Here is a 26120-nt window from a genome sequence, read left to right on the forward strand (position 1 = left end):
CTGTGGAAAAATAAATAAATGCTGCTTAAACCACCCAGTCCATGGTAGTTTGTTATAGCTGCCTGAACTAAGATACTATGTAATGAATTCTGAAGTTTTTATTCCTACGAATTCTATTTATTTTATAAAATGGTAGTTGTGACCCAATGAATTGATTTTGTAATCTACCACTGAGTCATGAGACAACTTAAAAATTATTGATTCAGGTATTGGAAATAAGTAATGGGGCTGAGTTTGTACCTGCTGGTAATCTTGGGACAGAGTTGTGTAATTCTCCTTTATGGAATACTATACTAACTACAAGAGTTCTTGAAAATCTACACATAAGGTAAAAGCAGACTGATGTATTAAAATCTTATAGAAAAAGAAGTGTTAGGGAGATCACAATTAGAAGGAAATGTTAAAAAAAAAAAAAACCCTAAATTTTAAGTTCATTTAAGTAAAGCTATAAAAACAACATACTACATATAAAGGTAACATTAATGACACTCAACACACGCTAATTAAGAGTATTAACTACTCTTACACATTACCTTTCTATTAATAGTATTAATTACTTTTATATAAATTAGAGTATTAATTTCTACTACCACCTCTTATTTACAAGAAACTTCAGGGTCTTCTTCCCCACAGATTCCATGATGTACTTACAAATTTGTTTTGCTTTATGTCTGTATACTAAGAGGATTGTTGCATTTTAGTGTCTGATCAATGTCCAGTGCCTATTTGATTCTACAATTTAGAAATTATTAACTCCTACACCTTGGTTCCAGTGTACCTGAATAAGTGAATGGAAAGACATCTGGTTGTTCATAATGAACACCTAGTACAGCTGAAATAGTTTCTGAAACTTTTTAGCTCCTCCCATGACAACTTTTTGTCAATGCAAGCATTGTTCTACATGCATCTTAGCAACTTCCCTTCTGTGGAGAGCACACCCAGTTTGAAGGGCTAGATTTATTTCCTGCCATGTTTCTTTCTTTTCCAAAGGCTTCATCACAAAGCCTTCTATTCTTCTACCATCTGCTTTACCTCCCTTTTCTATTCTTAACCCTTAATTCCCCTGGGTGGGAGGTGGGAGTGGGAAGGAGGATCTAATTAACTCCCAAAAGAGTTATTTATAATTTGGATATATTAGAAGCTAAATATGAAATTCCTAACTGAAGAAAGAGTAACTACAAAGCCTCTCTATATACTATTTAGTAGTCGTCTGTACTGTCCCCTCTATTTGCTACACAAATTTTACTTTACCATATTCTTCCAGAGTCCCTGGTAGATGTTTGTAGGAATTCAACTAGTGTTAGGTAGAGATATTGCAAAACAAATCATTAAGAGAAGACACAACTTCATTAATAGGGACTTTGATGTTGTTCTGTATAACACAAGCTAATTTCTGTATGCTAGAATTTTCATGAGGAAAACTCCTGATTAGAAAACGTGATTGACTTAGCTTTTTACAACTGGTTGCTTACATTTTAACTAGACAATTCTTTGTACCTACAATAACAAAGTATATTAATAGGACTATTACATGTGAAATAGTCATATGCAAAAATTTCAGCATTTTTAGGTCCTATAACTTTAAAATTTAGATAAAAAAGATATAAGATCTCTCTTCTAATGTCCAAATCTTATCTATATAAAATTATCTTCAAAGTATCTCAACTTCTTCTAATAAAATAAATTGGAAAAAAAACTTAGGTTGTTATAAACAATAACAAAAAGCTTCCTGACATTTAATAAGACATTTTCAATATTACTAGCATATGAAGTCTTGAGCTGTGTTTACATTTATTTTCAGTTGTGTTTATTCCCTGTTTAATTTCAATTTGACATAAAAGTGGGACTTTCCATTTAACTAAAATTGAGAATCTGAGTAAACATATTTTCATTTTTTTGGAAGAGACAAACTATATACCTTTGGTGTGACAGCTGTGGATTTACTTGGCCAGCTTTATATAGTATTAGACCTGAGATTTACTAATGTTTTGGCAAAAATTTAAAAATATTAGCTAAAATAATGGACCAGGTTGTGTTTTGTCATACAAGAATTGCCTAAAAGTAAGTCTTATTCAAGTCTTTTAAAAATATAACAATTTTCAAAACAACTTTTGGATGAAATGGTAAGTTAGAATAAATGATGGTTATGATAAATATGAAAATGATATTGATATTTTATTTATCAGAGCATAAATAACCTTTATTTTATCCTTCACCTAAGTTTTTTGTAACTTTCCCTTCATTGTATTAAATTTCATTTATGATTAAAATTTGTGTATACTTTCAAAAGACTAGATAACATGGGCTTACCAGATTGTAGTTGGGCAAATATTCTGAGTTTATAATAAAATCTACAGAGTACATCTAGATTTTAAGTATATGTTCCAGGCCAGAAAATAACACTTTTTTTTTTCCACCATAAAGTTTGCAAAGCATAATGGTTAGCTCTATGCTTGATTAAAAACAAAAAAACCTCTTGAGTCCAAATCCATAGGAATCTATGAACATCAAGAGTAAATCAAAATGTAAATGAACTTTGGGTGATTATGATATGTCAACGTAGGTTAACCTACCGTAACAAATGTACCACTCTGCTGGGGTTGTTGATAATGGGGGAAGCTATTGATGTGTGGGGACCAGAGATATATGGAAAATCTCTGTACCTTCCCTTTAATTTTTCCCTGAACAACAACAACAAAATTGCTCCAGAAATACAGTCTTAGTTAAATAAAAAATTAAGTCAAAAACAAAACAAGACTCAACTTTCCTTTGTAATTTTCCAAGCAATTAAGAGACTTTTTGCTAAAACTGTTATAGACGTAACAAGAAGTTGTTTATTTTGTAACTGGCAAAACAAAAGGCATGAATGAAGCTTCTTGAAATTGTACCGTTTTTGTACAGTCTTGCATTGTTGTCAGAGTCTTGGACACAAAGAAGAAAATCAAGATTTCTTAAGGTTTTGAAAAATGCTTCTAAATATATCACTAGAAATATGATGAGAAGCTGTTTTTCAAACACTGAGTAGGCATTTTTTAAATGACAGTGGTATGCAAAAATTAGTGAAATTTCCAAATAACTACTTCAGTTTCTCATTTGTATATTTAAATGTATAATCATTTAGGGAAGTGAAGTAGGACACACCGTGAGTTTAAATCATTCATGATCTAATATATATAGACTTCTCTATAAGCCACATATTCAATAAACTATTGACATTTGTAAGTCATTTATGCTATATGTCTACTTAAACTAATTTTAAGTTCTAACAGTGAATCCATGTATTAAATCTAAGTGTTTATAATTAGACATCCGTCTATTATAATGCTAATACAGTCACTTACCTTTTTATTCTTAGTCTTTTTCTTTTTCTTTGGTTTACTCTTAACCTGACAAGAAATAAATCACTTAATATGCAATTCAAACTGCACAATAAGTTATTTTGCAAAATATATTTCCTCTAACCACTGAAATCTTTTATCTTCTAATATCATACATCACATTTTCTTCCTAGATTCTACAAAAAATTATTTTCATTTTCACTTTGATTTTAATCTCAGTCTTCTGCTCTTGAGAAATCACTGATCTATAAAGGAATAACCTATCAATAAATAGACTATAGAAAAAAGCTCACAGATCCTCATTTACACATGTGCATGCATAAGCATAAAAGGAGGAAGAGACTTTAAAAAACTCAACATATTCAAGTCCATAAGAGGAAAAATTAAGTCTGGGAGTAATTTAGTGACCATATAATATCTGTTAAAGAAATACAGAGATTCCATTCTGCAAGATTTTAATTCTACCCCTGTGCAAATGGCATTGAAATATCCCTGTTTTCTTCTTTCTCTCCTCTTCTATTCCCCGTTGTGCTTTCTTCTACTTTCTATTAAGTTCCTACTTCCACTCCCATCACTCAGGATGAAGAAACATGTTCAGAAATCTAGCATAGTGGCTGGCACATAACAAGTGTTCAGTAAATGCTGGCAAAATAAAAGGTTAAGGCAGGAAAGATTTTGGAATAAGTACTAGGGGAGGAACCATTCCAGTTCAAGCTCTATGTAAACACTATGATAAACTAAGATCGTCTGGGATGCTCTAAGTACAGCACATGCAACAAACTAAAGGCCCTGATTAAGTTTTAATTTAAATATTAATGAGAGCTTATACTTCCTGGAGATCTTTAATAGATTCTGTTGAAGATTCACTGGGTATCGATGCTCCATCTTTATTCATTTCTGCTAACTGTATTTCAGGGTTTGATTTCACATTTATATTGTACTCCATGAGGGGTGGACTTAGTTCTTCTTCCTCATTCTGTAACTCTTCTATTTCAATTCCTAAATGTTAAGAACAAAACACTCAAGATTGGGATGCATACAGTTTTAGCCTCATCACTATTATAAACAAATCCTCCCCCCACAAAAAACACCATCCCAGGAACAGAAATAGAAGACATCTAACTCTGTTCCATCACTAGATGAAAATGAAATGCCCATTTATCAATGACCAAACAGGTACAGATACTAGCCTAGAACCAATCAGTATAAGCCCAAATGCTAAGATAACTGTTATCTTAAGTAGACTCTAAATATTAGATATTCTAGAACTTAAGTTGACTCTAAATACAAAGTTTTTGAGGATCCTGACATTGACCCTATTAATACTGAAACTAGTATAATTTTAGGATAATGAACATTTTTTATTTCTAACTTAAACATTTTTATTAAGTATAATTTTACTCCAAACAAAACCCATGGTGTTGTTTTCGTATGTATAATTTTACTTGCACAATATGAATTGCATTAAAACAAACAAACAAACAAAAAACCCAAGAGCACCAAAATGGAAATTAAAAAAATCAGCAATTCACTACCAGGCAAAAAGAGTATATAGTTTAACACTGGAGAGTTAACCACATAAAAGCTACATAAGCTAAAGAGTAGCATACATGAACAGGTAGAGCAAGCAGGCAGACATTTCTGCCTGTTGAAGGGTCCAATGTGTTAAAAAGTTAACAAACTATGCTTGGATAAATCCTGGAGCACATGCACTAAGACCAAAGCAGAGTAAAAAGGCTCATACTACATTCAGCTGACCAGTAGGAATTTGACCACATGATTTTCCAAGCTTATAACAAATAATTATAGTTTATCATATGGTTTATCTGACCAAATAAAATGCCTGTAAGTATCCCCTAGCTATCCCAAGTTGAAAGGTCACCTAGGCATTTTGTTTTTAAACATACTTACGTTGACTGCCCGTTATTGACTGTAGAGCAATTCCTATGATACATAAAGAAAAAGTTTAAGATGTACAATTGCAAATACAACCAAAAAATATCTGACTGGGACTAAGACAAGCCAGAAGATTTTTATAGTGCACTAATTAATTTTATAATTAACTGTAAAAACAACCAGCTTCACTCATGAATCCAGTTTAAACAGGGCAACAAGGCATAATCTTTAGATTATAACACAAAGGTTATAAACTCATGTTTAGGGGCACCTGGGTGGCTCAGTCGTTAAATGTCTGCCTGTGCACACGCTGTGCACACGCCTTGTGCACACGCTCTCTCTCTCTATCTCTAAAATAAATAAAATCTTTTAAAAATAAATAAATAAAACATTTGTTGTTGAAGGGGCACCTGGGTGGCACAGCGGTTAAGCGTCTGCCTTCGGCTCAGGTCGTGATCCCAGAGTCCTGGGATTGAGCCCCGCATCCGGCTCCTCTGCTGGAAGCCTGCTTCTTCCTCCCCCATTCCCCCTGCTTGTGTTCCCTCTCTCGCTGGCTGTCTCTCTCTCTCCGTCAAATGAATAAATAAAATCTTTAAAAAAATAAAAAAAATAAAACAAAAAAAACTCATGTTTAAGAAAAAGAAAACAAAATTTTGATAGTTCATAATAGATAATGCCTAGAACATAAGCACTTTAAAACAAGTAGCACATTCTTACAATTTAAAAAGTCTAAGGTCATGAAGTAATAATAGTCAATTATGAAGCAAACCTCCATTGAAAGTTGGAGCATTTTTTTAGCAATATGAATTATCCTGATCAGTCCTCCCTCTCTCTTGTCCATTAATATTTATTAAGCACCTACAATGCATCAGGCCCTATTAAGCTCTAGATATTGAATGGTGAAGAAATAAGACAACCTATACAGTGATTTAGTGGGAACAGTGGATACTAATCAAACAAATGAAAACAGCAACTGTAATAACACTAAGAAAGATATAAGATGCTAGGAAAGCCTCTATTAAAGGGACTTGAAGTTTTTTGGTCTACTTAAGTGAGAACTGCTTGAAATGCACTGAATTTATTTAGTGCTCAAATATTTCCCAAATATTAACTTTATTCTGATTTGTTATTAAAAATCTTAATAAAGTAAATGTAAAAAAAAAAAAAAAGCCCTTATTTTAAGTCAAGGGTTCTTGCATGACTTTCTAATATCATCAAAGTCAGCATTTTCTTTTATGCTCAAAGAAAGCTCTTACAGGTTAAGCAGGAAAACACATTGGTATCCCAGAACCTTAGTAAAAGGACTGTTACTGGGGCCTAGCAATTATCTCTGAAGAAAATCTGGACCAGCTCAACAATTACTAGAAACCTGGTAAGTTGTACAGTTACATAGTATCAGTGTGGTCATCAGTTGCTCACTAGGTAATACAACTAATAACCTGGGACCAGGAAAAGTCACCCAGAATAACACAGTAAGGGTTTCAGTGATGTTGACATGCCTTGAACTCCACTCACCATGATGACAAGTGAAAAGCTATCCAGGAATGTGGGAGAGGAAGTATGAAGTCTTTCCCATATCAAGAGACGATGTCTGGGAATGGCTAATGCTGACCTTGGATACCTACATAAACATTATTTGATTTTTTTAAATTACCCATGGGCATGGCCAATGGATAGCTGCCAAACTTTTAAACTAAATGTCATGGTTCTGCTGGAAAGGAGGAGAAAATATATACCCCTGGTATCTAAAAGGGTGTCCTTGAAACACACAGTACCTGTATTCCATGGTTTTCCTTAATTTTGTAATAGTGATAAAACTCCTTTACTTAAAAATCTTCAACAATTCCTTTCTGAAAACAAAAACTCAACATGGCAAGAGAAATCCTCTTGAATGTATTTTAACTTTCCCCTACTTTGATCTCAATAAGGCAAAACTTTTTAGTTCCTGAATTACAATATATTTTTGTGTTTCTACACCTTTATTCTTGTTTCCTTCTGAAACGTCCTTCTCCATCTTCTTCACTGAGCTAACTTTTACATGTCGTTTAAGAATTCCTTAAATATTACACTCTCCAGAAAGCTTTTCTGGACTCTCTTAGGGTAGGATTTCCTATGGTATTCTGGAACATCTCTAGCACTATGATTTTTATTAGTTTCTTGATGAGTCTATCCTCCCAAGAATGTGAGCTCACTGAATCTCCTGCCCTTAGCACTGTGTCTGGCACATGACAGATACTCAGTGAAGTTTTACCAGCTGAAGTAAGTAATTATTTTGTACCTTGCTGATAGCAGGATAACATCCTCTGGATGATTTCTGGTACTGGTATGCCTAGGTAGATGGATAGTTGATGGTAATCGAGGGAGATATTCTCAATGGGATTCTCCTTCACTTTCTCAATATCCTCTTGCTTCATCCCAAGGCGCAGAAGAATATCTGAAACTTTTTTCCAAATTGAATTGAATTGTGACTCAGTGAGACCATTCATCAAAATCTCACTAAGGAGGATATCCCTGTATTTGCACAGCCTCAAGATGTCTGCAGACTTAGAGAGATCAGAAGATGGTGGTTCCATATTCCAGCCTTTTTTGGGTGCAGGGAATACATTCAAATGTTTTATGAGAGCTAAGAGGAGGTACAAGTCAAACTGTTTGGACTGTGGTAGTTCCTTGTTTGGGGGATAAAGCAGATGCCATGCTCCACCCAAAGGGTGATTGGTCCAAAGATGGTTGTAGTAGGGTTCCAGCACATTCTTGTGTATAAGAAGCTCTTTTTTCAAAAGAGGGGGTGGCATAGCCTCATCAAATATTTGCCGGACAATGTCAGTACCAGAAATGATAATTATATGAAGCAGATGATAGAAATAATTATAATCAAGTTTGAAGATAGGCATTTCATCTGAAAATGAATTTTGAGAAGTCAAAACATTCCACATTAATGCTCTTTTTCTATGTGGTCTCTCGTATTACATCCTAAGCTCCTGTAGGACAGGGACTATTCCAAAAGAATGAAGTACAATACGGTGCTTTGCCACAGCCAGCGCTCAACAGGCATGCTGCTAACTGTCTAGCTGTCAAAAAATCCCAACAAAAACAATATATTCCCAAGCAAAAATAATCACAAAGACTAATCACCACAGAAGCCTTTCAACCATCCAGGGTTTTGTTCAAGTAAATTGTTCAAATGGCATAAAAAGTATTAGGCCTTTGAAAATTCTGAAGGCTGTCAAGAATGATAACTGCCAGTGTTTAATTCTACTTTATTTAAGCAACTATATTTTATCTTAATCAGCACCGTCCAGTAGAACTTTCTGTGATAAAAGTGTTTTAGATTTGGTCTACTAGCTACTGAACACTGGAAATGCTGCTTTTTTGCCAACGGAACTGAATTTGAATTATATCTAATTTTTATTACTTTAAATAGTTGCATATGGCTAGTGACTATCATATTAGACAATACAGAACTATATATCAAAATCATAAAGTGACCTAATGCCTTACTACTCAAAGTGTAGTCCGCAGACCAGCAGTGGCATCCCTATGGGAGCCTGTCAGAAATGCAGAATCTTAGCATCCCTCCAGCCACCTCCCCCAACCCAGAGCTACTGAACTGGCACCTATGTTTTAACAAATCACCAGATGATTTAAATATATATTAAAGTTTGACACACACTGACCTGATGATGATTCTTACCCTCTCAAAAAATAAATTAATGATTAAGTTCATTAAGTTTATTATTAAGATATTTCATCAATGAAATAGAATAAAGTATGAGAATGAACTACTTGGTATTTTTCTGGTTTAACAGCACTTCCAAAGGAGGAAAGTAGACTGAGGTGAATTAGAAAGTAATAAGAACTTGATATATGATGACATATTTTTTGTATGAATATCCAAATATATATTTATCATAAAATGCAGCTTTATTATTTTATCCTTCACGATTCTATGTTTCAAGAAATTTTAAACATAAATATTCTTGTTTGATATACTTGACATACACTATGGAGGCAAGCAAGGTTACAAGCAAATGACCCAAGGAGCTTTCTCTCGTTGGCCAAATAAGATGCTGGCAGGGATCAAGAACATTCATTTTCCCCTAGCAAGAAAGACTGCCACCAAACTAATATTCCATGGGACTAGGAGCCCTAAAGTATCCAAGCGCCGAGCAGCTGGCATTTCTTAGTATACTCCTAAACAGCTGGCACCTAAGTTTAGACTGCTTGGCCTTGAACCCAAACTTCATGCCTTCTCTTTAGCTCTAGTCACAGGGAATGCTACAGGAAAGGAGACGTTTGTTGGGAACACCTGCTGGAGTCCAATCTCATTGTGTAGTCACAGCTATACACACCAGACCTAGCAAACTTCTCCACAGGAGGCCAAGGTAATATAAGACTCATATACCTGATTTCTGTTCATGAATTCCAGCCTATGTCAAGTGATGCTTACTTAGTGTAAACCCAAACTCAGTGAATGACAAACATAAACACATGGTTGTTAATGGCATGATACACTACACAGCAAGTCAAAACTTTTAATATAGTTTTCAAGAGGAGGAATAGAAGAATAAAACAGTACCTTTTGTACTAAATTTTAAACTGATCTTCGGTCTTATATCAGTATCAGTGATTTTCAGAGACATTAACTTTTTATAACTGCAAGTAGAAAAAAATTAAGTTACAGTTAATACCAAAGTCAGTCAAGATTTCTGGCATCAGCATGGCTAAGTAAGTGAGCACTTTCATCTCCTCCTTCTCCTGGAAAAACTTAAAAACAAAGGAGAAAAGGGAATGAACAAACAAAACCCACCAAAAATGACAACCCCACACTGTCATTTTCATTGGAATTATGAAACAAATAGATATGCCAGACTTCATACCCCCCCCAACAAATCATGTGACTAGCTTATTTGTAAAAAGGCATGGCAGCAGAAACACTGTAGAAAAACCCAGCAAATCTATAACTCCTTCTGGACCCCCCTCCAACATAAGATCTTCTTACTAATCACTATTCCAAGGAAATTCAATTCATTCAATGACTAGTGACTTAAAAAAGAAAAAAACAAGGCAGCAACAAAGAACCCAGCATAATAGCAATACAATTAACTAGAAAAAAATGAGGTTAAAAGTAGCAAAATTTATTAAACAGATGAAACACTAAGTAAATGTTGCCATAAAACAAACGAATAACTTAAAAGACTTGGCACTGAGATAAACTTTGCCACAGAAAACAAAACAAAACAAAAATGGGACAATACCACCACAGAACGTTTGTTTAACAAGGACAGAGATTTTGGTGGTGCTTGTTGTTAACTGTTTTATCTCCAGCACCATAACACTGCCAACCATCCACTATACCAGAAACATTTTAAACTCAAACGGTATGAAGTACTGGCGAAGATACTGAGTAAAAGGAATTTGGTGGTGGGAGTGTGAATTGGTAAAACCACTGTGTGAAACAGTTCAGCAAAATCTAGTAAAGCCGAAGATACGGACAGATGGCCTACCAGTTCTACTCCTAGGTATAAATTCTGGAAAACTTTCTGCACATATACATTTGGAGACATGTCCAGGCATGTTCATCATAGCACTGTTTTTTATAGCCGGAATTCAGAAATAACCCATTTATCTACCATTGTAATTAAAGTAGTATAGCCATACAATAAGATTATAGCAATGAAACGGAAAAGCTATAATAAGAATGTATCACACAATGTATGGGTAAGCATAAAAAGCTTAAGTGTTTAAATGTATATAAAGTTCAAAACAGAAAGAAATTAAATTATACATATAAATATAATTATGAATTTATATCTATAAATAAAACAAATGACAACAATAGCACAAAAGATGGGAAGAAAAGGAAACATATAATAAGGTTCATACACTCTATGTGATATAGTATTTGAAAATGGACTTTAAGAAGTTAAAAATGTATATCATAAGTCTTAGAACAATCACAAAGAAGAAAGCAAGGAAAGGAAAAAACCCAAGAAATAAAACACAAGGAACAGATGGGGAAAACTGAAAACAACCAGGAAGATGATAGATTTGAATTCAACCATATCAATAATTACAGCAAATTTATATGGAATACACATTCCAATTTAACAGACAGACATTGTCAAGTTGGATATAAAGAAGCAAGACCTATGCTGTCTATAAAAACTCTCTTTAAAAACAGACATATACAGGTTGAGGTAAATAAATGCACAGATATACCATGCAAATATTAATCCACAGATATAAAATGACTAACAGGTACATGAAAAGGTGCTCAACATCATTAATCATCCAGAAAATGCAAATCAAAACTACAATGAGATATCACCTCACACCTGTTAAGAGTGGCTATTATCAAAAACACAAAAGATGATGAGTGCTGGCCAGGATAGGGAGAAAAAGGAACCCTTGTGCACTGCTGGTGGGAATGTAAACTGATACAGCCACTAGGGGAAACAGTACAGAAAGTCCTCAAAAAATTAAAAACAGAATTGATCCACCAATCCCACTTTCGGGTATATATTATATATCCATAGGAAATGAAATCTCTAGCTTAAAGAGACATCTACATCCCATTGTTCACTGCAGTATTACTTACAATAGCCAAGACATGAAAACAAACTAAATGTCTATTATGGATAATTTGGAGAGCATTATGCTAAGTGAAATAAGCCAGACAGAGAAAGTCAAATACTATATGATTTCACATATACGTGGGAGCTAAAAACCCCCAAACTCACAAAAACAGAAAGTGGAATGGTGGTTGCCAGGGATGAAGGTGTGGGGAAAATGAGTAAGGGGGTCAAAGGATACAAACGGGATCCAATTCCAGTGTACAGCGTGGTGACTATAGTTAACAACACTGTTTGTATACTCGAAAGTTGCTAAGACAGTAGTTTTTTTTTTTTTTTTTTTTAAGATTTTATTGATTTATCCTAGGGAGAGAAAGAGAGCATGCATGTGAGCAGGGGGAGGTGCAGAGGGAGAGGGAGAGAGAGAGAATTTCCAGCAGACTCCACACTAGGCTCAGAGCCCGACATGGGCCTTGATCTCATGACCCCAAGATCACAACCCCAACTAAAACCAAGAGTCTGATGCTTAACTGCCTGGAGCAACCCAGGTGCCCCAGAAAGTCGATCTTAAAAGTTCACATCACACACACACATGAAAAATGTTAACACATCTATCACCTCACACAGTTAACTAACCTTACCGAGGTAATCATTTCTCAATATATATGTGTATCACATCGTCATTTTGTACACCTTAAACTTAGATAATGTTATATCTTTAAAATGCTAGGAAAGGGGCACCTGGGTGGCTCAGTCGGTTAAATGTCCGACTCTTTATTTCAGCTCAGGTCATTATCTCAGGGTCCTGGGACTGAGTCCTGTTGGGCTCCACACTCAGCAGAGAGTCTGCTCGAAATTCTCTCCTTCCACTATCTCTCTGCCCCCCGCCCCACACACGCTAATAAATAAATCTTAAAAATTTTTTATTTTTAAGACGTATTATAGAAAAAAACAGCAATATGGAAAAAATAAACAGATCATGACCAACTGTTATTTATCCCAGGAAAGCTTAGTTTGACTCATCATTTCAAAATAAATGAATGTAATTCAGCATATTAATAAATTAAAGAATAAGAAGAAAACCATATGATCATCTCAATGCATGCAGAGAAGCATTAATTCAATACCCATTCATGATCAAAATTTTCAGAAAACTAGGAAAACAAAAGAATTTCTTCAACCTAAAAAAAGGTCAACTATAATCTACAGCTAACAACATACTAAGTGGAAAAAAAAAAGTGGTCTTCTCATTAAGATCTAAAAAAGGCAATGATGTCTACTCTCACCACTTGTATTTAACACGGTACCAGAGGACCTAACCAGTGCAGTAAAGAAAAATAAACACAAAAAATATAATTGGAAAAATATAAAAATATATAAATTGGAAAAATACAAAAATATATATAAAAAATATAAAAATAAATTGGAAAAAAGAAACAAAGTTGTCTTTAGCCAGAGATGATACGATCATCTGTAGAAAACCTCAAAGAATCTACAAAATGGTATTAGAATCATTAAATACCAAGTCACAGGATACATGCTCAGTCTATACAAATCAGTTCTATATAATAACTAGAAATTAAAATTTTAAAAATATCATTTGCAACAGCATAAAAGACCAAATACATAGGGACAACCTGACAAAATATTTACGAGACTGTACACAGAAAACTACACAACATTCCTGTGAGACATCAAAGAAGATATAATTAAATGAAGTTATAGTCCATGTTCATGGATGGGAAACCTCAATATTGTTAATATGCAAATCATTCCCAAACTGACCTACAGATTCAACATAATCTCAGTCAAAATCCCAGCAAAGATTTGGAAGATTTTATAAGGTATTTCTTAGATTTATTATAAAACAGCAAAGGATCTAGAACAGAAAAACAACGGTTTTGAGAAATAAGAACAAAGTTGAACTCATACCACCTAATTTCATAAGATAATACAAAACCATAGCAATGAAGATAGTGAGGTATTGGTAAATGGACAGATAAATGAATGGAACACAAAAATGAGTTCAGAAGGACAATACATATAATCTGTATATTGCATATATGTATATAGATACGACAGAATGAACCGTGACCCTTATGTCACACCATATGCAAAAATTAACTTGAAAACGATTATAAATCTAAATGTAAAACCTCAAACTTTAAAAACTGCTAGAAAAAATATAGGGGAAAATCTTTTGATTTCGAGGTAAATATTTTTCTTCAAACACAAAAAGCATTAAGAATAAAAGAAATATAAGACCTCACTGAAATGATTAATTTGTGTTTTTTGAAAGATACCTTTTAGAAAATAAAAAGACATGCCATGGACTGGGATAAAATATTTTTAAAATACATATTAGATAAAGAACTTGTATCTGGAACATACAAAGAAATCTTACAACTCAAAATAAGACAAACAATCCAATGAAAAAAGTGGGCAAAAAATTAGAACACATAATTCATCAAAGTGGGCAAAAAATTAGAACACACAATTCACCAAAGAAGATACACGGGTGGCAAATAAACACATGAAAAGATATTCAACTTCATTAGTCATTAGGCAAATGCAAATTAAAACCACAATATACCATTACACACCTGCAGAGAAAATAGAACTCTCCTATACTGCTGGTGAGAATGATAAAATGTACAGCTGCTTTGAAAACCATTTGGCAGTTTCTTTAACCTTAAACATATACCATATGACTCAGTGCTCCTGCTCCTAGGAATTTGCATAAGAGAAATGAAAGCATATGTCTATAAAAAGAGTATATATGTGAATATTTATAGTGGCTTTATTCATAATAGCCCAAACCAGAAACAACTCAAATGTCATCAACTGTTGAATGAATAAATAAGTTGTGGTACAGCTACACAATGGAAGACTACTTAGCCATAGACAAAAATAAACTAGCGATACATGCAATAACACAGATGAATCTCAAAAACATTATGCTAAGTGAAAAAGTTCAGATGCAAAGGGCTCTCCTACTAAAGGAGAGTCGGTAAAAGGCAACATTATCAGAACAGACATCATATAAGTGGTTACCCGGGTTTAGAGGTTGGGAGAGGGTAATGACTACAAAAGAGATTTGGGGGAAATTTGGGGAAGATCAAAATATTCTGTATCTTGATCATGGTAGTGGTTATCCAACTGTATACAAAGAAACTCATTTAAATGTTTGTTTCTCAAGAGTTAATTTTACTGTATATAAACTGTAGCTTGAAAAACCTGACCTATAAAAAGAACTTCAGTGTTTAGAAATGCATTTATAAGTGGCACTTTTATAAAGAAGAGCAAGAAAGGGATAACTGTGAGGTTCAGGACAACAGTTACCTAAGGAGAAGATGAGGAGTGGGGGAGACGGGAACAGTGAGTGCTTCCAGAGGGCTAGCAAAATGCTATTAACTTGGGTGGGGACACGAGAGTGTTTGCTTTATAATAACTGTTAAACTCTGCATTTATATTTTGTGAGTGTTTCCTTATATATATTTTAATAACAATAAAGCATTTTAAAGTTAAAAAAATAACCATCCTCTTATTCATTCATAAAACCCCATGAAGTAGCTCTTCCAATTTGGGTACTGAGATCCAGTTACCAGAGGATTCTCCCACAGAAAACAACTAAAAAATGTCGGCAAATTACAAAAAGCAGCTCCCTGAGGCACTGGAGAGTAGAAAGAAAAGACCAACTCTGCTGAGAGGGTGCACGCTCAGGGGAAAAGAGGAGAGGGCTGGATGAAATGTCAGTAAGTTCACCTATCTTACAGCTTGTAACCTGGGGCTAGGTATATCCTGGTGGAAAAAAAAAAAGTCTCCTCCACTGCAGGAACCAGAAAATTGAAGCCAGGGAACAATGGCTACTGAAGAGTGGGGGAATCCCAAAAGGGAAAGAGTCAGAGAAGAGATCCCCAATTGTTTCTAGCCAGACCTCTGAATGCTGAACCACACATGTGTGGAACAGACTCAAAGCAGCTCAGGTGAAGGCAAAAGATCCGAACTGAGACTGGAACCACCACCCTCAAGAAAAGAGTTCACAGTTCATATTCAAGTTAATTGACTGTCAGAACTAAAGTAACATACCCACTGCAGAATAATGGAATTCAGAACCTCTACATCTGTCATGTATTTATTGAGTACCAGCTATATGCAGGCACCCATATGGCATTATGCTATGCACTAGGAATATACTAGTAAGCAAGATAAAGTGCTTGCCTTCAAGGATGTTACAGTCAAATGGAGAAGATAGCCAAGAAAGTATAGTAAAACTTAGTACAGTTGACCTTTGAATTGGACGTGGGTTTGAAATTATACATGATTTTTTTTATAAATTCAGTATAGTACTGTAAATGTATTTTCTCTTTCTTATGATTTTCTTAATAACATTTTCTTTTCTCTAGCTTACTTTAATAATATAGTATACAATACATATACAAAATATGTGTTAATTGGCTGCTTATGCTATCAGTAAGGCTTCCAGTCGACAACAGGCTGTTAGTAGCCTGTTAAGTTTTGGGGGAATCAAAAATTACATGCAAATTTTTGACTGTGGGGGGGCAGGGAGGGTCAGCACCCCTAACCCTCACATTGTTCCAGGGTCAATAGTAAATTTTTTGATGGGAGAAGTAAAGGGAACATGTGATAGAAACACCTAATCTAATGTAAGAAAGGCTTTCCAAAAATTTTAATCAGGCAAAGCCAAAGGAGTATCCAAGCAAGGCCTGGAGGTCAAATAGATGGCATACAGAAGGACTGAAAAAAGCTTGGTATATTGGTGCATATATAGTAAGAAAAGAATGACGGGAGATGACACTAGTGAGTGCAGCAGGGACGAAGGTGTCTGAAGAGCTAACCTAAGAAGCCTGAACTAAATTAAGAGCAATGAGAAGCCTCAGAGAAGTGAAATAGTTCAATTTTCATTTTTCAGAAGTGTTCTTGATGGCTATGTAAATAAACAACAGAAGTGAAGAAAGGTAAGGCTAGAGACAAAAAGACCAGTATAGAAACTGTTTCAGAATTCCAAGTGAGAAATAATAACTTTATTTAGTTTAATGCAAATGTAGGGGCAGAAGGAAGAAAGCATTTACAATATTTTGGGGAAGCTGAATTGACTGGACTTAAAGTTACAGAACAGTGTTGTGAAGAAGGATTGCAAGTCTATGCTGAACAATAGATATTTTTGGAAAATAAAAGTGAAGATATTTAGTACACCAGTAGATCTAGATTTAAGAAGTGGAACCTGTGCTAGAGATGAAGACTTGGGTTTTCATTAGCTCATGAAGGAAAACTGATGTCTTAGATATCAATGCCATAATCCTGGTAGACTAAAAAATGGTAGACATTTACACTTGCAATAGAAGAAAAGAGAATCAATAAATTAGGAGAACATTTTATACTGAAATTTCTAATTTCAATAGCAATAATGTTCTATACCTCTATGAGTTCCCACCTTATACTGTACCTTGGCCTGGATGAGTTTTGAAAGCTAGGAGAAAGTTTTTATATCCTAACAACCTAATTTTAAATAACTTTAAGAAAAATATGTTTTGTTTTCAGGGAAGGATAATTTTCATACTTAAGGGAAAAGTATCCACAAAAATTTACTCTTATTTTAGAATTTAAATGTCTACAAAGTGGCGAATGAGGGGGAAATAAATGTTAACCAAAGACAGTTTTTTCATACAACTAATACTACCTTTAAACTTAATGGACCTCCAACAAGTGAACAGAAACAGAAAAAAGCAGCAAGTGAAAAATATATATATGCTCAGGAAAAAGAATATTTTATTTCAAGCTTACCTTGCTCCTAAATTTTCAATGGTTATATATTCATCCTTTCTCACAACTTCAAACTGCAAGTGATGGAAAAAAAAACAGCCCTAAAGTAGTTCAATTTTCAAAATTCTTTAGTGTTACTTCTTACCCTTAATATTTGAAAAAAGACAATGAGAATGAAGCTATAGAGACTTTAAAACAAGTAAAACAGAAGTAACAAGGTGAGCCATAAGCAATCCTAATCAAACAAACTAGAGTTGATCTTAAAAAGCAATTCTACTATATATCAGTATAGGATTTAAATGATGAATCTGAAATACAAAAATATACATACGTAAAGAAAGAAATAATACATATTTCTAATTTTGGTCTATTTATATACTGAAAACTCAACAAAATATTTCATTAAATAAAAAAAATTAAGTGGATACCATTTGAGTATGTAACAGGTATAATATGTGATGTTCTACAGATATATTTTTGGGAAGATACTCACAGACTAAAAGAAGTTCAGAAAGTCTGAAATTATTTTTAACCTTAGATGGCACAGAATTAGATTATCATTCTTGGTTTATGACTTTCCTCATTGGTACAGCCGTTGCCAGCTTTGTCTCTCTCCCTCCCTCCCCTTCTGTGTGTGTCTTTATTTTTAATTTTAATTTTTTTAATTCTTAAGGACCACATAAATTGTACTTTGAAAAAATCAAAGCAATAGAAAGGTCAGAGAGCTTACTCATCATCAAAGAGAAAAAATATGACTAGAATACCATTATTATGATTCTCAAATCTGTATGAAGTAGAAAATACCATTCCAGTGAGAAGGCAAGAAAAATAAGAAAAAGATACTCACCAAAATTTTAACAATTCCAGGTACATCACATTGCAGCATCCTTACCATGTCACCTGTACATCCTTCCTTCAAACATTTTTTCCCACTAAAGGTCTAAAGTTATCAACAGAAAAAACAAATTACTAATAGAAAAAAATATAAGCAATAAAATAGAAAAAAATCACTAATGTGCAAATCTGATTAAGGTTAAAAGCAGATGTTGCTAAACGGTAAAACAAAAGATGTGAATAAACTTTTGAGAGTTGTTTAAAGATAATCCATTTCATGTATCAATGGATTTCCTATTTAAAATGCATGATCACTCTTTTCTCTCTTATCATTTCTACTTCAAAGTCTTCAAGTACCAAAAAACAGCCTAAAGTGTATTCAGTACCCCTAGAGAAAGCAACTTCAAGTGAAATGTACTGATTAAGCAAGTGTAAAAAAGAATACTGAATTTCTATCAGATATATGAGGATTCCAGGGAAAAAAAATAAAAATGTTGACTTTCTCTGGCTCTGAACTTGCTATTTTCCCTAGTTAAGTTACTTAGTTTTCGTGTACTTCTTTTTCTGAGGTTGAGCTATATTGATTGTCCTAACAATCAAAGAAAGTGAAAAGTATTCACACGCTACTTAAAAAAAAAAAAGGAGAATAACACTTCACACAATGATTTTTGTGTACAATGCAAGTTCATGTTTTATCTATTAATCCTCACAAAAATCTTAAGAAGTAGGTATTACTATTCTCACTTTATGGTTTAGACAACCGAGTCTCTGAGTGGTTAAATCACCAGCCTAATGTAAAAAAAAAAAAAAAGTAAATGCCTCAGTCTGGACTTGAACCCAGATCACCCAACTCCATATACAATCCTTTTTCTATTATGCCACAATTGCTTTATAAAGATTTTCTGTTGTCTGCGCAATATAAACACTCTAGAACCAAACAGTATAAACCTAACTTATGGCCATTAGCTCACTAAAAAGTAATCAATATAGAATTGGGCTTTGGATTTCTCCTTTCAGAAGAATATAATTTAGTATATTACCTTAGGTAAATATAAATAATTACAAATATTTGATTGAAGACTATAAAAATTATTATTATTATTGTTCTCTATCCCTTAAAATAGAAACTATCCTTAAAATTATGTGTCCTTTCCATTTTTTTTGTTCAGCAATTATATTCTTTGATTATACATCCTTTATGTGAATACACACAACAATATTTCTATTTTTAAGAGCATGAACTAAAAGGAAGGGAACAAATTGAGAGAAATCACTAAACAAAGCAACTAGCAGAGTATCCCTTGCAAAGATGTGTTTAATAAATGGTGATGATGAACAAATGAGGAGAAAAACATCAGAGACAATAGGGAAAGAAAAATAGAGCGAGGAAAAAAAAGCAGAGAAGGATGTGAACACGAAGATATGGGATGGATAAAGGAAGAAATGCTGTAAAGTTCTGAAGGAAAAACAAATACCTGATCATTTTCACCTGGATATTTTAAATTTTTGAACTTTTTCCAACAAATTTTATGGAAATAAACACAGCAGCTTTTGCTGCACATTAACTGAAAAAATCCCTAGAAAAGACAAAAGCAAGCTGTTGATATGGAAATAATAATTCATATAGGTATAGAAAATACTACCATAAGTCTCACTCATTCATTCATTCACTTATTTAAACATGAACACCTTAAGTGACTTTCAAAATGATTCTATAACTACATGAGTTTTACATGGCATTTAAAATTTATCAACAGATCACTGGTAATCAAAGAACTTTGTAAGTCATTTTTACAGGTCCATTTTTTTAATGTTTTTTTATTATATTATGTTAGTCACCATACAGTACATCCCTGGTTTCTGATGTAACGTTCAATGATTCATTAGTTGCGTATAACACCCAGTGCACCATGCAATACGTGCCCTCCTTACTACCCATCACCAGTCTATCCCATTCCCCCACCCCCCTCCCCTCTGAAACCCTCAGTTTGTTTCTCAGAGTCCATATTTTACATCACTAAAGACAGAAGCATTAGGACAAAAAGGCAATAACTGGAATAAGCCAATGTAATATTTTCCATATACTGATATATATACTGTTGATCTGATACAACAAAATATCAGAAATCTGGTGAGTGACCTTTTTAGAGGAACATGTTGTCTACCCCTCTTCACATCCATTTTTACATTTCTCATTTCCTCTAGCCCCAATTTCATACCATTTTCCCCCTGGCATCTCTATTAACAATAGCTAGACCTGATTTGCAATATTAACGACAGATAGCTACTGCATTATCCCAAGGCATAAATTTCTAGTCCTTCCCAGTATGTACTCCCTGGGAACTACAATCCTGCTTCCTTTAAATAGGTAAACTGCTTGGATGACAAAGATCTAAATTTTGTGGCCAGGATCTTCTGATGCTACATGCTGTCCATGTGATTGGAACCCTGGAAGCCTCCCTGGGAAATCTTAGGACCATATCACCACGTCACCTAAACCAGACCCAACTTGCCCCCACCCTGAGCACTCCATTTCACCCAGCCCACTTCTCAACACCTGTGTTATCCTAATGAATACATTTTGGATTTCTCCCCCCACCACTCACTCATCATGCCTTGCAACTGGATTTCCATTATATGATCGAAGTGGTGTCAGATTGGTACTGATGATCACGTCTCATCCTATCTTGTGATTCACACAGCCTTATTCTGATATATCCAGAGAGAACTATATATATGACATACTTTGTTGAGTTTCTTCAAATCCAGGCTGGTTTCATTTGCTTGCCCAAGACCCATTCAACAGATACGGATCACTTACTTAGTAACAGAATTCTTGAAGAGTAACAACTTTCACCTTAGTAAAATGCTAATATTCTCAACCTATAACATTTCTAAGAATATTTTACATAAATTTTACTGTTATGACTGCAGGGACATTAACTATAACTACAGAGACATTTGAATATTACAAAATCCCTAGCAAAACTGATTTTTTATTGACTCACAGAATATATATATAATTCCTGCTCACTATGAATATAAGTTCTTAGAGATACTCAGAGAGAGAGGCGGAGAGAGTGCATGTGCACACTCGAGCAGGGGGAGGGGCACAGGGAGAGAGAGAATCTCCAGCAGACCCCCCCGCTGAGTGCAGAGCCGGACCCAGGACTTGATTTCACAACCTTGAGATCATGACCTGAGCTGAATGTTTATAAACAGCTGGATGTTTAACCAACTGAGACACCCAGGCACCCTGAGATATTCAACTTCTTAGCTGCATACTCTAAGTAAAGTAAGTACTCTTCTTAAACAATGTTTTGATGCATGATAACAGTAATGTTTTTCTAAGTTTAATTTCATAATTTCATTTTTAAAAATACCCAGTTAATAATTATATTACCTTATAATTGGTGTTCTTTAAAATGTCAGCTTCACAAGATCGTTCACAATCTAGGTAACTGCAAATGGTCTGCTTCATTATATTACTTTCCGTTGTCTTGATAAAATCATTAAGAAGATCCTAGATTTTAAAAATTAAAAAAATCTTATGAATTATTAGTAACAAGACTAATAATATGGAAGCAACGCTTCCCATAATTTACCTTAAATAATATGTCCATTGATTATCTCCCTTTTTGAAGGCACTGTATGTTTTTTTTAAAAAACAGTAACAGAGCATATTTCCTTCATTCAAAGTAAACAATATATGGGAAGGCCCTAAATTAGAAACACTGGATTTCTTACTGAACATAAACATGGAGAAAGGAAAAAAGTCTATGTTTGAAGCTGTACCTCTCTTAACCATCCTAACTCATAGCATAGCACCTGGCATGTTCCTATTAAAAACTACTTGCTCTCTCTCTCCTTCTCTCTCTCTCTCTCTCTCTATATATATATATGTAAAATACACACGCAGACAACAAATCACTGGGAGCCCAGGAGGGTCCGCTAGAACTGGTCCCCAGAAAACAATGTTGGCAGTGGGACTCCTGCAGTGGTCCAATATACCACTCACTGCCATTATGGGCAGAAGTAGAGTACAGAAATATGCTTCCAGTGTTCAGAGTTACAACTTGGAATGCAATTTCCTATTTTCAAATGCTGATTAAATGGAGGTAAAACACATTGTCAAGTCTACATTAAACAGGTCCTTAGACCAGGTCCTTAATACTTATCCCTTAAAGAGAGAGTATTACAAGATTCCAAATAGTAGTATTTCTAATATACTGAGAATATACAACATAACAAATAAGCTCCTATAGATTGTTTGATAGATCTAACCACCATTTATAACATCCCTTTGATGGCATTCAGAATTTTATTTTTTTTATTTTTTTAAAGATTTAATTTATTTATTCGACAGAGATAGAGACAGCCAGCAAGAGAGGGAACACAAGCAGGGGGAGTGGGAGAGGAAGAAGCAGGCTCATAGCAGAGGAGCCTGATGTGGGGCTCGATCCCAGAACGCTGGGATCACGCCCTGAGCCGAAGGCAGACGCTTAACCGCTGTGCCACCCAGGCGCCCCGGCATTCAGAATTTTAAATTGATGGCTGATATTGAAGAATAAAGATGTTTTGACCAGGTCAACTAAAATGTTTTAAATATCAAGATAAGCAAGAGAGAAATGAGAGGCACTTAAGGACCTGTCAGTATGAAGGTAGTATATCCTGTCAGCATAGCCAACAGCCTAGTGGAAATGCTGAAAAAAACAAACAGGCTCACAGAATGTATACAACTACTGTAGTTTCACATATCTCAAACTTAGTAGTTCAATATTGATCTACTGACACTCCCATCAGTTATATGCCACATACATATGCCTATATGCAGCTATATAAGTGTATATCTCTGTGATCTCCATTTTCTCTACCCCTGCACCTTGACTTCTTTAGAACACTAACTACAATTTGTAACTACTTTAACTAATTTTTTTTTTCCTTTTTAATCCTTTTGTCCTTGTTCTGTACTCCTTATTTCTTGCCTCTAGTCTTTGGCATTCATTCATTCAACATATTTACTGAGTGCCTGTTATAAGCCAGGTTGTTATGGAAGTTAAGGGATGTTATGGATGTTAAGGAGACAGTAGTAAACTTAGCAGGTCCACGGGACTTAAACCAATCTCATCTATCACTATCTATTCAGCTTCAAGCCAGAAATCTTGAAGTCATCCATTGCATAACGGATTCCATCACCCTTTGCACACAATATATCATCAAGTATTGTTGCGTCTTTTTCCAAATTACGTTGCAAATTCTTCCATTTCTATCTACATTGCTACTACTCTGTCTTACCTAGATTATTGGCTGTAATAGCTGCCTAACTGGTCCCCCTCTTCCCCCCTACTTTGCTCCAAGTTATTCTCTACACAGAAGCAAAAGATGTCAGTTCCTTGCTTAAAACCCCTCAAAGGCTTCCCACTGTGCCTAAAATAAAGTCTTAACTCTTACCAAGGACAGACTGCAAGGTCCTGCAGAACCTGCAGAAGCTAAATTCAGTATATCTAGCCATATCTTTGAATTTATCTCTACCCTTGTTCATTATAAAACTCATATGGTTTTATTTTTTCAGTTCTTCAAACTTGCGTGTCAAGGCCCAAGGGCTTTCCCACACTCTTTCCATTTACCTAGAATGCTCTTCCCCCAGTCTTCACAGAGCTAATTCTATTCTCAACCTTCTGGTTCCCACTTAAGTATCACCTCCCAGAGAACACACATGCATATGTGCATATATACACATAGATAGATACAGGTATACGAGTGTGTATCTGTCTGTTCTCTATTTCTCATTTTATTATAATTTGTTTATATCATTCCAGTGTTTAAAAGTCTTCAGGAGTTTCACATTAACTTCAAGATAGGGTCTGAACCTCATAGCTGGCTTATATAAGGCCTTCCATGATCTGGCTGACATTTACCTCTGATATATTATGCATTCACGAAACAAAAACGGACTGTCATTAAAAAAAAAAAAGGAACATTCATAATAACAGAAACTCTTGGTAGATAACAGCTGAAATAATCATTAAAATTAAAAATTCAATAGAAGGATAGGAACAAGGGAAATGTTAAAAATAACCATATGAAAGGACACTACCCTGCTAGGGTGCCAGCATCTTTAGGGGTGCTATATTCTCCCACCAGAATGAGTTTATCTAAGGAGATATATGAAGATAGGCGCAACTCGGGGCAGGGTAGGCCTTTGGTAGAACTCACCTAGCATAAAGCGGTACAGGTCAGCCTTCTAAATGCTCTAAAAAAACTAATCATAATGTCTGGGAAGCAAGACTTTTGGTGGGGTGCCAGGCACCAATCGTAACAGATTAAGAACATGCTGGCCTACATCCACAGCAGGGTCACTAAAGCATTCTGCCCTACCGGACATTAAACCTTTATTAGATTTTAAAGAAGTATAGGGAGGGAGGGCTGGTGGAAAGTCTAAAGCAGCCGGAATGATGGCTGGGTGTTCAAGAAACCCATGGCAGCAACTCTTTTTGAAACAGTATGTAAATATTTTAACATTATAACAACTAATATGATAGCACTAGTGTGCACTGCCTGAATATCAGCCCTATGCAGAAAGTTAAAGTGGAGAAAAATCTCCTAGAAAGTAAAACAAAAAGATAAAATGCAATAAATAGGGAAAAAAACAGGAAAATCATAGATTTAGTCCAGGATGTCAAGTATCTGAATAACAAACATTTCATAAATAAATAAAATTTTTAAATATCCCAGAACATTTTTAAAACATAAGCTCAGAATACTAGGGAACACAGAATACCCTAAAAACTCCCAGAAAGAAAAAAATAAAACAGGTTACAAGCAAAAGACTAAGAATCAGAATGTTAGATTTCTCAAAAGTAATACTGGAAGCAAGGAGATAACAGAAACACTCTGAAAATACAAAGGAAAATAATTTACAACCTACAATTCTATGCCCAGGCAAGATACAAATAAAGTGTACAAAAAATATTTTGAAGACTTGAAAGTTCTCAAAAAATTTACCTCCCAATCATACCCTTTTCTAAGAAGCTGCCAAATGAGCTGTAACACCAAAACAAGGGAGTAAACCTAAAAAGAGGAAAACTAGAGATCCAAGAAAGAGAGGATTCTACATAGAAGTGAAGGATAATCCATGGAATAAAACCCTGAAGTAAACTTAATAAAAATGTATAACTATTGGTAGGCTGGGGAAAAAGAAGTGTATGTGTAAAGGGGATGTATAAGAGAGCTAATAGGGGCGCCTGGGTGGCACAGCGGTTAAGCGTCTGCCTTCGGCTCAGGGCGTGATCCCAGCGTTCTGGGATCGAGCCCCACATCAGGCTCTTCCACTATGAGCCTGCTTCTTCCTCTACCACTCCCCCTGCTTGTGTTCCCTCTCTCGCTGGCTGTCTCTATCTCTGTCGAATAAAATAAAATAAAATCTTTAAAAAAAAAAAAAAGAGAGCTATAATAAACTCTCCTTATCTGCCATAGTGGGTAGTCAAAAGATAATATCTAAAATGGAGAAATATTATAAAAAGCAGTACATCTTTTCAAAAGATATAGATATATCAAAGAAATATGCCTAGAGATCTGGAAGAAAGTGTCTCTAGTTAGGAACCACAATTAGAAATGATGGACCACAGACTGTTAATGTTAAGTCTTTTAATATTATTTGACAAACTGTATATGTTTATTATTTTGCTTGAAACAA

General features: G+C 34.6%; 1 protein-coding gene across 17 annotated transcripts in view; it reads right to left on the bottom strand.

Annotated features, from left to right (window-relative positions):
• DZIP3 (DAZ interacting zinc finger protein 3) overlaps positions 1–26120 on the bottom strand; it is a 100624-nt gene that overhangs the window by 38361 nt on the left and 36143 nt on the right. For 15 of the 17 annotated variants that reach the window (XM_045785247.2, XM_045785253.1, XM_045785252.2 and 12 more), the window contains 9 exons: positions 21828–21947; positions 19900–20001; positions 18438–18530; positions 17612–17664; positions 9811–9887; positions 7513–8130; positions 5250–5282; positions 4168–4337; positions 3342–3386 (listed from right to left, as the gene is read on the bottom strand). In XM_045785247.2, coding sequence (XP_045641203.1) covers positions 3342–3386; positions 4168–4337; positions 5250–5282; positions 7513–8130; positions 9811–9887; positions 17612–17664; positions 18438–18530; positions 19900–20001; positions 21828–21947 — 1311 coding nt within the window. The remainder of the gene's footprint in view (positions 1–3341; positions 3387–4167; positions 4338–5249; positions 5283–7512; positions 8131–9810; positions 9888–17611; positions 17665–18437; positions 18531–19899; positions 20002–21827; positions 21948–26120) is intronic. The other 2 variants (XM_045785256.2, XM_087861638.1) reach the window with 2 other exon arrangements.

This window comes from Ursus americanus, chromosome 4 (assembly GCF_024610735.1).
Source record: "Ursus americanus isolate L20-20 chromosome 4, mUrsAme1.1.p, whole genome shotgun sequence".
Taxonomy (NCBI): domain Eukaryota; kingdom Metazoa; phylum Chordata; class Mammalia; order Carnivora; family Ursidae; genus Ursus; species Ursus americanus.